General features: G+C 40.3%; 5 protein-coding genes across 5 annotated transcripts; 4 read left to right on the top strand and 1 right to left on the bottom strand.

Annotated features, from left to right (window-relative positions):
• Nucleotides 1-370: 370 nt before the first annotated feature.
• BDB00DRAFT_847158 (uncharacterized protein) lies at nt 371-2,199 on the bottom strand. Its single transcript, XM_053125207.1, has 5 exons — nt 1,994-2,199; nt 1,429-1,872; nt 1,260-1,371; nt 637-1,156; nt 371-518 (listed from the first exon to the last, which is right to left on the bottom strand). The coding sequence occupies exons 1-4, from the start codon at nt 2,051-2,053 to the stop codon at nt 828-830; spliced, it is 945 nt and encodes a 314-aa protein (XP_052974886.1). The 5' UTR covers nt 2,054-2,199; the 3' UTR covers nt 371-518; nt 637-827.
• On the top strand, nt 1,829-2,438 carry BDB00DRAFT_33176 (uncharacterized protein). Its single transcript, XM_053116972.1, has 2 exons — nt 1,829-1,879; nt 1,997-2,438. The coding sequence occupies exon 2, from the start codon at nt 2,121-2,123 to the stop codon at nt 2,394-2,396; it is 276 nt and encodes a 91-aa protein (XP_052974885.1). The 5' UTR covers nt 1,829-1,879; nt 1,997-2,120; the 3' UTR covers nt 2,397-2,438.
• Nucleotides 2,439-2,598: 160 nt separating this feature from the next.
• Nucleotides 2,599-4,561, top strand: BDB00DRAFT_877198 (uncharacterized protein; the record flags this gene model as incomplete). Its single annotated transcript, XM_053127582.1, has 10 exons — nt 2,599-2,753; nt 2,864-2,969; nt 3,061-3,121; nt 3,239-3,279; nt 3,414-3,568; nt 3,642-3,739; nt 3,858-3,875; nt 4,042-4,176; nt 4,261-4,320; nt 4,455-4,561. 10 exons carry the CDS (start codon nt 2,599-2,601, stop codon nt 4,559-4,561), a joined length of 936 nt encoding a protein of 311 aa, XP_052974884.1.
• A 531-nt stretch (nt 4,562-5,092) lies between these two features.
• BDB00DRAFT_877197 (uncharacterized protein) lies at nt 5,093-6,750 on the top strand (the record flags this gene model as incomplete). The annotated part of the gene is made up of 9 exons (XM_053127581.1): nt 5,093-5,259; nt 5,367-5,469; nt 5,557-5,617; nt 5,688-5,812; nt 5,906-5,919; nt 6,020-6,135; nt 6,251-6,388; nt 6,481-6,543; nt 6,641-6,750. The coding sequence occupies 9 exons, from the start codon at nt 5,093-5,095 to the stop codon at nt 6,748-6,750; spliced, it is 897 nt and encodes a 298-aa protein (XP_052974883.1).
• Nucleotides 6,751-8,098: 1,348 nt separating this feature from the next.
• BDB00DRAFT_932549 (uncharacterized protein) lies at nt 8,099-10,084 on the top strand. The gene is made up of 10 exons (XM_053129086.1): nt 8,099-8,395; nt 8,503-8,605; nt 8,696-8,756; nt 8,861-8,985; nt 9,103-9,116; nt 9,190-9,287; nt 9,371-9,388; nt 9,470-9,607; nt 9,702-9,764; nt 9,856-10,084. The coding sequence occupies exons 1-10, from the start codon at nt 8,235-8,237 to the stop codon at nt 9,963-9,965; spliced, it is 891 nt and encodes a 296-aa protein (XP_052974882.1). The 5' UTR covers nt 8,099-8,234; the 3' UTR covers nt 9,966-10,084.
• The last annotated feature ends 2,001 nt before the right edge of the window (nt 10,085-12,085 follow it).

Genomic DNA, 12,085 nt, shown 5'->3' with positions numbered 1-12,085 from the left:
AGCGCTATATTGCCAGACTAGACTAGCAAGTAGCGAGAGATGGGTCGGTATTAGACTAAAAGACACGCTACTGCTATACTATTACAAGCTATCTTTTACTTAGCAGAGTGCCATGTACCAAAAATCACACATGGGCTCTTTTCTCTCTCTCTCTCTCCCTTTGTGCTTATTACTTCCTGACGTGTCCTTCTCCTCCGAAACTCCCTATTCTCTCTCTCTGTGGAGCAAGACGTAGGTAGCATATTTCGAAATCCACATGGATTGAAACGAGACTGTTGCTATTAACCAATACTCCAACAGAATACACATGCAATCATAACTTTATCGACAGCAAAAACAGTCAGAGACATACCACAAACAAAGGTAATCTGGTTATTGTTTGTTGTTGTTGTTGTTGTTGTGATCTTTAATGCACTTGTATACATCCTGTCTATCTATTTGTTCATCCTCGCTTGTAAAGAACAACTTCTTTTCCCTTCCAACTCCTTGCCGTTGTAGCAAGTAGACTGTAGTATGCTCTATGTATCAACGGAGATGTATATATAAAATCAGCATCACGTCCAGACGAGTATTTCTTACTCAACAACGTCTCCTCTTTGGTAATAAGTGTATAAGCCCCCCTCCCTCACCCCTTACTTTATACACATTTATATGTCCAAGTGTATCATATCAAATAATCTCCCTTTTCACTTCTTAATTCCTCGCTCCTTTTTTGATTTCTTCCCTGGTTTTTTTGTCAAGTAGAAGTAGTAATAACATCGCGCCATCCCAATCTATCGGTGGATAGACCGATTGTCTTTAATCGATTCCCTTTTTGTTTGTTGCTTTTATAGTTTAATATCGAGGGGAGTGTGTGTGTGTGTGTGTGTGTGTATTTGAGATACAGTGGGGATGGAAATAATCGGATATGGGGGCTCTACCCTTTCAATGCCTGGAATATATAAATTTATCTCGTTATTATTTAATCCATCCATCAACTTATCGATAACAGCAAACATAAGCTCTCTGGTTCCTCCGTTCTCTTCTTTTAAAAATACCTGTAAGCGTTTTTGCATCATATCGAGCTCGGGCCCCTCTTCCTCTTCGTCCTCTTCTATTTGCACCTCTGGCTTCTTATCCAGTGCAGGTCCAACAGCTCCTGCTTCGCCCAACATGCCTATGATATCATCAACAAAAAACACAGAAACCATGAATCATACATATGGATGGACAAAAGGGAACCTTCTCTCTCTCACTCTATTCATACTCAAAAAACTTACCGTCTGTGATTTGGTATAGAACATTGTTGACTTCTTCGTCAGCTGCTTCTTCAAGATCCTCATCATCCATCATCTCCATGGTATCTTCAATCATTTCGTCCATCAACCCTGCCTACAATATGATAGTATAAGCGAGCTTGTTCAATATCCCTATGATTTCTTCCTTTACCTTTGTCATTTCCATGGACATGTGTTGCATCGTCTGTGACAGTTCTGGCAACCGTACGAGTTGATTCACCAATTTCATCACCTCACCACTTCTCTGAAGCGTTCCTGCAACTTTGATCGTTGCTACAAAAAATCGATAATAACTTAAAAACTCCCAACGTTTTCCCGAAATAAAAATAATTTGTGTGTGTGTATTTTTTTTACCCAACTGATGCTCCAACTGCATAACAATCGAATTCAATTGCGCCTTGCTGGTATACAGTCGATTTTTATGGCGTTGTGACCGTATGAGTTCCTTGGCAAGTATTTTGCATATCTTGTTATCTCCCTTTTTCGCCACTTGTTTAATCGACTTTTTCACTTTGGCTTCTTCGGAATCAATCGCTTGGATTTGTCGTTGTATTAATCGTTGTTGTGTTCTAATCTCTTGGCGCCATTTTTTGACCTTTTTTTTTTAAACAAGAAAGAATAGTCCAAGTCGGTTTTTATGTTTTTTGTGTGTGCTTGTCGTAATGTGGGGGAGCGCTCTCTCTTTAGACAGTTCTAATCTCAGTGTGCCATTTTACCAGCTCGTCAGGTGTTTTTTTGCCAAAGAAACGTTGAAGATTGGATATGGTACTGGCCATTGGGGGGTGAGGGGGGAGGAATAAAGTAAGATTGTGTTGGTACGGAAAAAGGAACGCACTACCGGCAATGAATTATATAATGAAGTTCGTTAAAGGGTTGGCAAAAAAAAAGAGCCAAGCGGTGGGGTTGGAGGCGGGCTTTTTTTGCTTTTTTTCCTTCCTACATACTGTAGTTCAAGTCGGCAACAAGCTTTTGCTGCTGTTGTGTTACAATGGAAACCTATCAATCTTCCTTTCTCTGATCCGGTGCTATGTATCAACAGTGACCCATCTCAAAACTGTGGAAGACTCCTTCCTTTTCCTTAGTGTACAATGCTGTAGCAGCAGTAACAGTACCAAATGACATGACAATATTCGTTGTCATGGTCCCAGAAACCTTGGCAACAAAAACATGCTAGTTAGAACCCATGCCAAGAAACTCCTCACTCAATTCATGCAAGTGCTTTTTTTGAAACACAGGACTTTTTTTTTACGTGCACATACCACCACCCTTTTTTCTCCTTTCTAATTCATCGCTTTTATTTACCCCATTACTCATTCAAACAATGCAGCTCAATGGTAAAGTCGCTGTTGTCACTGGTGGATCGCGAGGCATAGGCAAAGCTACGGCTACTGAGTTTGTGAAAAGAGGCGTCAAAGTCGTTATAGGCGACGTGCTTGACACGGAAGGTGAAGCTACTGTTAGAGAGCTGAACGAAAGGTCCATCCCTTTTTCTATCAAATGAAATAAAAGATCGAGAACCGAAAAATAAGAGAGATGAGTGCAATGCTGATATAATTTATATATTCATTTTCTTTTCTTTGCAAAAGCAGTGCAGGCGAACGCGTCGCCGTATACAAACACGCTAATGTGGCTGTCTATCAGGATAATATTGACTTGTTCCAGGCAGCTGAAGATGCGTTTGGCGCTGTGGATGTAAGTTAGTAGTTTGAATCAAACCCTTTTATTATCAACTCTATCGTCTTTTGTTATTGATGCATCTAGTGTAATACATGTTTTGAAAAAGATCGCCATTTTAAACGCTGGTGTTGGCAAAGATTGCAATGTCATTTTCGGACCGCTTGATGGTATGTAACATGCACAACAACGCTATGTCTCAAGCCCACGCGAGCCCCATCCATATATAATGCACTTTGATATTCGCATCATGGATATTGATGGTAGAGAGTTATGTTTTCTTGTAGACAAAAGAGACGATCACCTCTTCCAAGTCGATGTGTTTGGCGTAGTTAAAGGTATATACATCAGACAGAGTGTTTTTTTTTTCGACTGTCATTTTTTCAAAAGCTCATGTGTACAGCGTATATAATATGTCTAACTGTGAAACTTATAGGGTAAGCTGGCTGTACGATACTCTAGGGGCCTTTATCTCGGAACACATCTTTGGACGTGCAGATCTTTGATACTCATGGTTTTCCATCAAGAACTAAAGTCGCCGTTCTTCATATGGCAAAGCATGGAAAAGGAGGATGCATTGTGGCCACAGCATCGACATGTAGTTTCCAGACACCACCGTAAGTAGGGGGAGGGGGTTTCCTCGTCTTGTCCCGCGTTCTTATTGGATAAAACGAATTGATACATATATAGAGCAATGGGAACGTACAACGCAGCCAAACATGCTGTTGCAGGATGGGTACGAACTTTGGACTGGATGCCCCAAGTTTGTGGAGTGCGAGTAAATGCAGGTGAGGAGGATATATCTTTTTTTTTTTTTTGGTAGAAGGAGTAGATATATCCAGATTTCGTACCAACCAAAGCAATCACATCACGATCTCTCCTTTCGATCCACCACAAAAAAAACAGTTTGCCCTGCATGGGTTGGTAAGTCAAAGATGTGAGGAGAAAAGACTGTTGAGCTGTATAACATCTTCCCATGTTGGCAAAACCCAACGGGTTCTGGATGCTTCTTGCTGTTGTTGTTGTTACAAATTATAATACAATTCGTCTCCTTATTTTTGTCTGTGTACGGTACCAAAAAAAAAAAAAGACACCGATCTGTTGACAGACTTTGGAAAACGCGGGGTGGAACCTTATTGGGAGGTGGCCGATGCATTACCGCGTGCAAAGATGGAGACTGTCGTAGAGGGTTTCCTAAGATTGATCCAGGATGACTCTAAATCGGGTAAATATGTCTCCCAGAATAAGCATTTTCTTAATATCACAAAAAGTAATATGCAAAATGCTCTAAACTACTACGTTCATTTAGGAAGTACATTACTTGTCCTTCCCAAAGGTCTTGAGGAATGTCCTAGACCACCTGTCTTTGGTAAGCTAATCATCATCAACTTATGTATAGGATGGGCTGTGCGTGCGTATAGTCGTAAAGAGGTTCTCACGCATACAATGTGGATCTTTTTAAATCATATATATATATTGAAACGACGACATATCAATACATAGAATCCTCGGTCAATGATGCAACCAACCGCGCCTTGGATAAGTATCAGTACACCATGGTGGATCGATACAAACAGGAATTAAAAGAAGCGTTGGAACGATACAAGTAACAGCAATAGTAGCAGAATAAATGGACATGTTCTTCCTCTTCCCTCATGCTTAATCATCATTTTCGACTCTGTGTAACACGTATGGGAACTTTTGGCTATCCATTTTCAAGCTGTATGCCAGTTTTCTCTTTTGCTCGGCTCGTTGGCTGTTACAAAACACAAAATTTGTTATTTCCAAGGCCTAGCATAAGTATGCACTTTTCACAAATAGCGAGAAGCATCCTTCTTTTCGGATGCAATAACTCAGTGCACTGCATCTCATTCGGTGTAAAAGTGCGGCCGATAAATGTATGCTGCTAGGGACTTGAGTTCACACGTTGTATAAGCTTTTTCTCAAAAACATGCAACATGAACCTTGGCGAATTATATAATGGTTTATTCGCGTTTTCTGTCAGTCTCCGCCCAATGCATCTCCAGGTGGAAAGTATAAAAGCGCGCCGTCGGGCAAAACATTGGGTCGCATTAGAAAGAATTGTTCCATCCATCTTCTTCTTTTCTTCTTTTAAAACACAAACCTCTCTATCTCAAAACATGACTCAGACACTTTCTCTTGAAGGCAAGGTAGCTGTGATTACTGGTGGTGCACGCAATATCGGCAAACGTGTTGCTGCTGAAATGATCAGCCGTGGTGCCAAAGTCGTCATTGGTGATCTCTTGGATGCCGAAGGTGAAGCAACTATTAACGAATTTAACGTCAGGTACCGTAGTAGTAGTAACTCCCAAAAAAAACGCGTTGGTGATGTACACGCGCATGAGATTTTTTATTTTCTCACCTTTTCCCACATTTGTGATTATTATTACCTAGTGCTGGAAGCAAGGTGGCTGCGTACATTCACACCGATGTCACAAAGTATAGCGACAACAAGGCACTTTTCGCTTTGGCACAAGAGGAATTTGGTGGTGTGGATGTAAGTTCTTTAACAAAAAAATGGGGGTTGTCCATAATAGAAAAAAATGGCTATTTACACCAACAATAATGCAAATTGAAAATTTAGATTGCTTTCCTTAACGCCGGCATTGGCACAAACGCCAACGCCATGTTTTTGCCCCTCGATGGTAAGAAATATATATATATATATATATATATGTGTACATTTGTTTGGGAAATCTAATTTTTCGTGTAAAGACAAGGTCGACAATCGCATGTGTGACATCAACACAACTGCTGTCGTCAAGGGCTCAAAGGTTGCCATGCTCTATATGGCCAAGCGTGGTGGAGGTGTCATTGTCAACACTGCCAGTGTTGCAGGTGTAAGTTTGAGATTCGAACGGGACCCAATGATACTACAAGTGATGGATGGAAAAAACTAATTCCTTTTGATCATGCAAAATAACATCATTTAGTTCCTCTGCTCTCCGTAAGTTTTTCCGACGCTTTGCCTTAGAGTTGTTCGTGTGGTACAAAATATATGCGTGGGATAAGCTATACTGAACTTTAATTTATGCTATACTTTACAGTGCTGTTGGTATTTACGCTGCCTCAAAGCACGGTGTTATCGGCTGGACCCGATCGAATGCCATCTTTGAGCATGTCTGTGGTGTCCGTATGAACGCTGTCTGCCCTTACTGGGTTGGTAAGTCTATCGCTCTTTTCCCTTTCTTGTTGTGCAAGCCAATGTTAACAAAGGCTAGTATAACATGTCCGATTTCTCATGATGCATATTTTTCATTATTCTTATGATGATTTAGAAACCGAGCTCGCTGGCGATTTGGGCAATGGTGGGGATCAGGATCCTTTTGCCAAGTTTGTTGCTGACTCTTCTCGTACCAAGGTTGAAACTGTCGTCGAGGCAGTATTGACCCTGGTTGAAGACAAGTCCCGTAACGGTAAGTACAGCAGCATCCCCTGGAAAACTTGAATATTGTGTGAGAGGCAAGAGGTTAAGGGAACTCACTATCTGAACCTATTCAAAATGTAGCTCAAACTTTGTTGGCACTTCCTGGCGATGTCATTCGACCTCAGGAACCCATTGCTACTTATCGTAAGTTTTCTTTTATCAAAATCCGGGTGTAATCGACGACACATCAAAAAATGCAAATTTTATGGATATTGATTGTAATATTTTCTGTGTCTAATAGCCGAAATCGCTGATGCCAAGTACCAGGCGATGGTTCCAAAGTATGCTCAGGAGGCTATTGTCTTTTACAAGAAGAAGCTGGCCGACGCTCTTGAGCGTGAGGGCATCTAAATAGCTACTATATGGATGATGATATTTAAACGCCTTTCTCTTTTGCCTGATGAATGGCTCTTCATATCTAATGAAATGAAATGTAAACTAAATGATCCTATAGTACAGTAAATACAGATATCTCTCGACCTCTTGTACCATATTTACATCACGTGTATATCGTCGCCACTTTTATCATCATGTGTAAAATCGCAATATGTTGTCATAATTTATCCCCGGTGACAGAGAATCAAAATTTGCGCGGGATGTCGATCCCAGAGGAAGTCTGAGAATTCGTTTATGCACTCGAAGGAACGAAATGCAGCCAGTCTTTCCTAAAAAGCCTGTTGGCTGTCTCTTTTGACTATCTCCGCTCCTTGCATGTACAGATATCGCATAATGACATGTAGACAAAGTAAAAGGCATCTGGCACGATGAATTTACCGGACATTACTATACAGTCTGTCTAATAATACAGCTCATTGGATAATGAAGGACAAGTTGTCAAGTACCTAAAAGAGATCCAGGTTTGCTATCATACTTGTAATCATAGGGTGACATACACAAAAATAATGTTTTCTTTCAACCCATTTCTTTTCTTCGTCCTGTCTTGTTCGGACGGTTGTCTCTTCAGGGCTTCTTGCTGTTCCCCAATGGAATCGTTTCACACGTATTCCGTACAGTAAATTTTTAATTCCTCCTGGATAAAAAAATAGGCTGTAACGATGGAAGCTAATGATGTTACAAACCAATAAACCTTGTTTGAATTTGACCCGGCCCCCGCCCTTGCCTTTCAAAGCTAGAAAAACCATCATCGGAAAAGCAGCAGCAGCAACAGTATAGTTTGCAGATTGCTGATATACATTGTTATTTGCCAATCTCATGAGATTATAGGATTAGATGCTTTGTCCAATTGCCATAGCATTTATCTAATCACGTTCCACTCTTATGAGTTTGTATACGCCGAGGATTGGCTTTAATAAGCTACACAACAGCAGGGAACAAGTTGGACAAAGGTTTTAACTGACCCCGGTATGATAAAAGAGTAGCCCTGGCCATAGTACAGTAAAACTTTCTTTTTAATGGTCAGCAACGATGTGGTATATGTATAATTGCCAAGAAGCGTTAGGAGCACAATTATCAATGCTCACGATCGATGTCTTGAAATACCCTCGTTACGTAAAATATTTCCACAGAATATCGTTGTTACTCTATAGTATACATGTTGAGCGAGCATATAACAGCTACGAACAGTGTGTGTGTGTATTCTAACATCGGTCCGATTTTCGGATTTAGTGTTGTACACACTAATAGCTGATTAGCTATATAACATGGCACAGACCTGAATCTTTCACACACACTAGTTCCACAGGTCGGGGTCACGAAAAAGGGATGCTGCATATTTTGTAGTATCTTCTCAGCATAAAAAACAATCCAAGAAATTAAGAACAAACGCTTTCTTTACCTTTTCTCAAACAAAACAAATCCTCTTACTACAATTAATCATGACCAAATCACTTCAAGGCAAAGTTGCAGTGTTGACGGGTGCTAGCCGAAACATCGGCAAAGCTGTTGCTACCGAACTTGTTAAACGAGGAGCCAAAGTCGTTATTGGTGATGTACTTGATGCTGAAGGCGAAGCGACTGTAAAGGAGCTTAACACTAGGTACTATGAGTTTGAGGACCCTACTTTTTCTACGCGGTAGAGATATGCTTCTTGTTAACTAAAATAACCATACTTTCAATCAACTATACACTATACTTATTTGATAGCGCCGGTGAGAAGGTTGCAGCCTTTATCCATACTGACGTGACGCAGTACAGCGCTAACAGAGCCCTTTTCGCTTTGGCTGAAAGTGAATTTGGTGGCGTGGATGTGAGTTTAATGTTAGCAATGTCAAGGTCTGTTTATGCATAACATTGTACATCCTAATCTCGTTGTCCTGTGTGGCATATTTTTACTTAGATTGCATTTTTGAATGCAGGCATTGGTACAAATGCCAACACCATGTTCTTGCCTATGGATGGTAAGTTTAAAAAAGTCCCTTACTTTTGTACCTGCATCGGTCGCATTGGGTACTCTTTCTTTTGTGTGAGTAATAATATTGAGAACGTGTCTACGTGTAAAAAGATGCTATGGATGATCGTATGCTCGACATCAACACTACTGGCGTTGTGAAAGGAACAAAAGTAGCTATGCTCCATCTCGCAAAGCGCGGTGGTGGTGTCATCGTAAACACAGCAAGCGTTGCTGGTGTAAGTAGAACCTCTATTAACTATTATGCATTCCGTTTCCCACACACCTATAACATTATCAGCATCTCTAATTTGTAATCTTGTAATGCTTATCTAACGTTTTCTGTGCGGACATAGTTCCTGGCCGGCCCGTAAGTACCTTTTTCACGTTGGATGGATAAAAAAAAGAAGGTCATTGATGTCTAACCTTGTCAATATACGTAGCACCATGAGCATCTACAATGCATCGAAACACGGTGTTATTGGCTGGACACGGTCTTGCGCGATCTATCAACCTGTGTGTAACGTTCGCGTGAATGCCGGTAAGTACAAACTATACGTTGAAGCATACTGTAGCATCAGCACTACTGACACTACTTTTGTTTTAAAATATCACGGATAACAGTATGCCCTACTTGGGTTGGTAAGTGGATACGTTTCCCCTTACATATGTGCCGAGTACACAGTGGGTGATATTGGCTAAACATATACTGACCACTATTAGACACGGATCTTGCTGTTGATTTGGCTGAGAATGACGAAGGCAATCCATTCACAGAAATCTTTGCAAAGATGCCCAGAGTGTCGAGCGAAACTGTCGTTGAGGCCGTATTAACCTTGATTGAAGACGAATCGCGCAACAGTACGTGTTTCCATATCCGTGCTCTTTCCATGTTTTATACGCTCAAGATGAGAAACATAGTGTTCCTTGTACTTAGTTTTTAACCTTTTTGTAGCTCAAACCCTTTTGGCATTACCGGGTGGTGTTATTCGACCCCAAGAGCCTGTTTCTCAATACCGTAAGTACAATAACAATTTTTCTTCTCATCGTGCATCGATACGCTACGAATGGTAATGGTCTTGATATTGCTATTTTTTAAATTATTTTAGCCGAACTTGTGAACGATGAGTTTGCACAAATTGCTGCCAAGAGGATTCCTGATACCGTTGCTTACTATAAACGGAAGTTGGAGGAAGCTCGCAAGAGAGAAGGCATCTAGATGTTACGTGTGAGCCCTTTATGATAACATTGTAGTGACATACCCAAAGTTTCGAACCGTGAGAATAAATATATTAAATTGTCAGCAGTATATATTTACTGTCTTTTGCTTTTTCTTGCACGTACTTTATACACTCTACATACATAAATGTATACAACAGATGTCGTTTCATGTTTATTGAGCTTCTCTTTATTTATCGTATTGCTTTTTTTATTTTGATATAATGAAAGTGGGAGTCAACAGTTGGATAATTGTCATAGCTATGTCGACAGCAGCATAGTTATATCATACTTTCCACAATAACAGAAAATAACACAGCGCGAGTATCTGGAGCTATGGTGAATGTAGACTGCTTCATATGCATGAGCTGTTGAAAAGATAATAAAGCATCGTCCTGCTGAGGTCGCTTACATATATAATCTAAAGTCATATAATTGATGCACGATAGTATGTATTGTACTTGAAAGATTTAATTTAGAGAATTAGTACGCGGGCTGAAAAATTGAGACCAGCCGGGCTGAGTATTCAGCCCGCTTTGTTAATATTAAGGGCTCGAGCACTACGCGGGCTGAAGGATCTTAAATGGTGTTTGTCTTCAAACTACACCGCCTTGATATCTGCTACAGATATACATCTCATTTAAAAAAAAACTTATAGCTTACAGTCACTTATACAAATACTTGAATTTCATGCAAAAGACGAATTCATGTAGCCACAGCAATTCTGAACTGGGACACTGTAATAGCAATGAAAGCAAGCTTTTAAAAAAAAGAAGTGACAACGCGATGGCCAACAGCAATTCTGACCTGGCCAATGTAATAGTAATGAGAGCAATCTTCTAAGAAAGAAGCATCGCGATGATCAACCAAATTCGACATATGGTAGTGAATTTACACTTAGCCACTGCACTTCAAACTGGAGCAATTTAATCGTATCAACAGTGATAAAGTTCATCAGAGAAAAAAAAATGTCAAGAAGATGCAATGAGCGTTTGGCGGTCAATCAAGATTTATATTGAAAAGGGGCATGCGAAAGAAGAGTAATGAAGGAGTGACTATAATAGTATCTGAAAGAAGATGAATCATGGGTCATTAAGTACATGTACTTTAAAATCCTTTTTAATTTTGGACACGTACCAACAGACAGACTTTTGAACGACTTTTGGGCTTGGGATCAACCCTTTAGTTTATCAAAGATTTGGCGAATTGGATTATGAGCGCGCTTTGACACGTTTGAAGGGCGTACGTTCCAGGCATTACGGTTGTTTCCGGCCATGTCCAGGAAGTCGCGGTTAATAAAGATAATTTATTACCGTAAGAAGCAGAGTTAGGACTAGAAATGCACTATCTTTCAAAGACTCAGATGTTGTATTTGTTTTTCAGGGACAGGGCATAAGCGGTGGAGAGACCAAGGTGCTGGTGTATGATCACATTCGTTGATTTGAACCTACTGTGGTGTGACCCGATGCCAGTACTTTACGAGCCATCAGATTTATCTCTAAACATACATTTTTTATCTAGCGTAACATATATTGAGCGTTGCGGCTGTGCATTCCATTGAGAATTATTGAATAATAAGAGATGTACTATCTAATCAGAGTTGCTGGACATAGGACAACCACTTTGAGTAGACGTGAAATAGGTGCTACGTATTCTACTATATATGATGGGATGTGTCACAGAAATGGATATGAGTAGAGTACAAAACCGTTCAGCCCACGTAGTGCTCGAACCCTTAACAATAACAAAGCGGGCTGAATACTACTAAAATGCTGGAATTTTTTCAGCCCGGCTGGTCTCAATTTTTCAGCCCGCGTACTAATTCTCTTATTTTAAATGTGTGTATGAACTTTTTATCTGTTTCTACCTAAGTGATATTTTGGGTTTAGAATAAGATAAATAAGCTGGTACTGCAAACGTTAGTAAGTTCCCGTCCTAAGTAATGATAGCCCCCTGTTCTTTTTTGCACAAAAGTACTACTACAGGCACTTCGCTGCTTGGTTCTGCCTTTCTGTCGTGACGTGTTATCGATTTTTTAGCAGTCCATATCGCTGGTTGGCCTGTTGTCCTTATTATTGCTTTGAGCTACGCATCGTATTTTCGCATTTCCTAGTTGATCAT

This window comes from Zychaea mexicana (genome assembly GCF_025766255.1).
Source record: "Zychaea mexicana strain RSA 1403 chromosome Unknown BDB00scaffold_104, whole genome shotgun sequence".
Lineage (NCBI taxonomy): Eukaryota > Fungi > Mucoromycota > Mucoromycetes > Mucorales > Lichtheimiaceae > Zychaea > Zychaea mexicana.
This window is presented reverse-complemented; position numbering and strand designations above follow the sequence as displayed.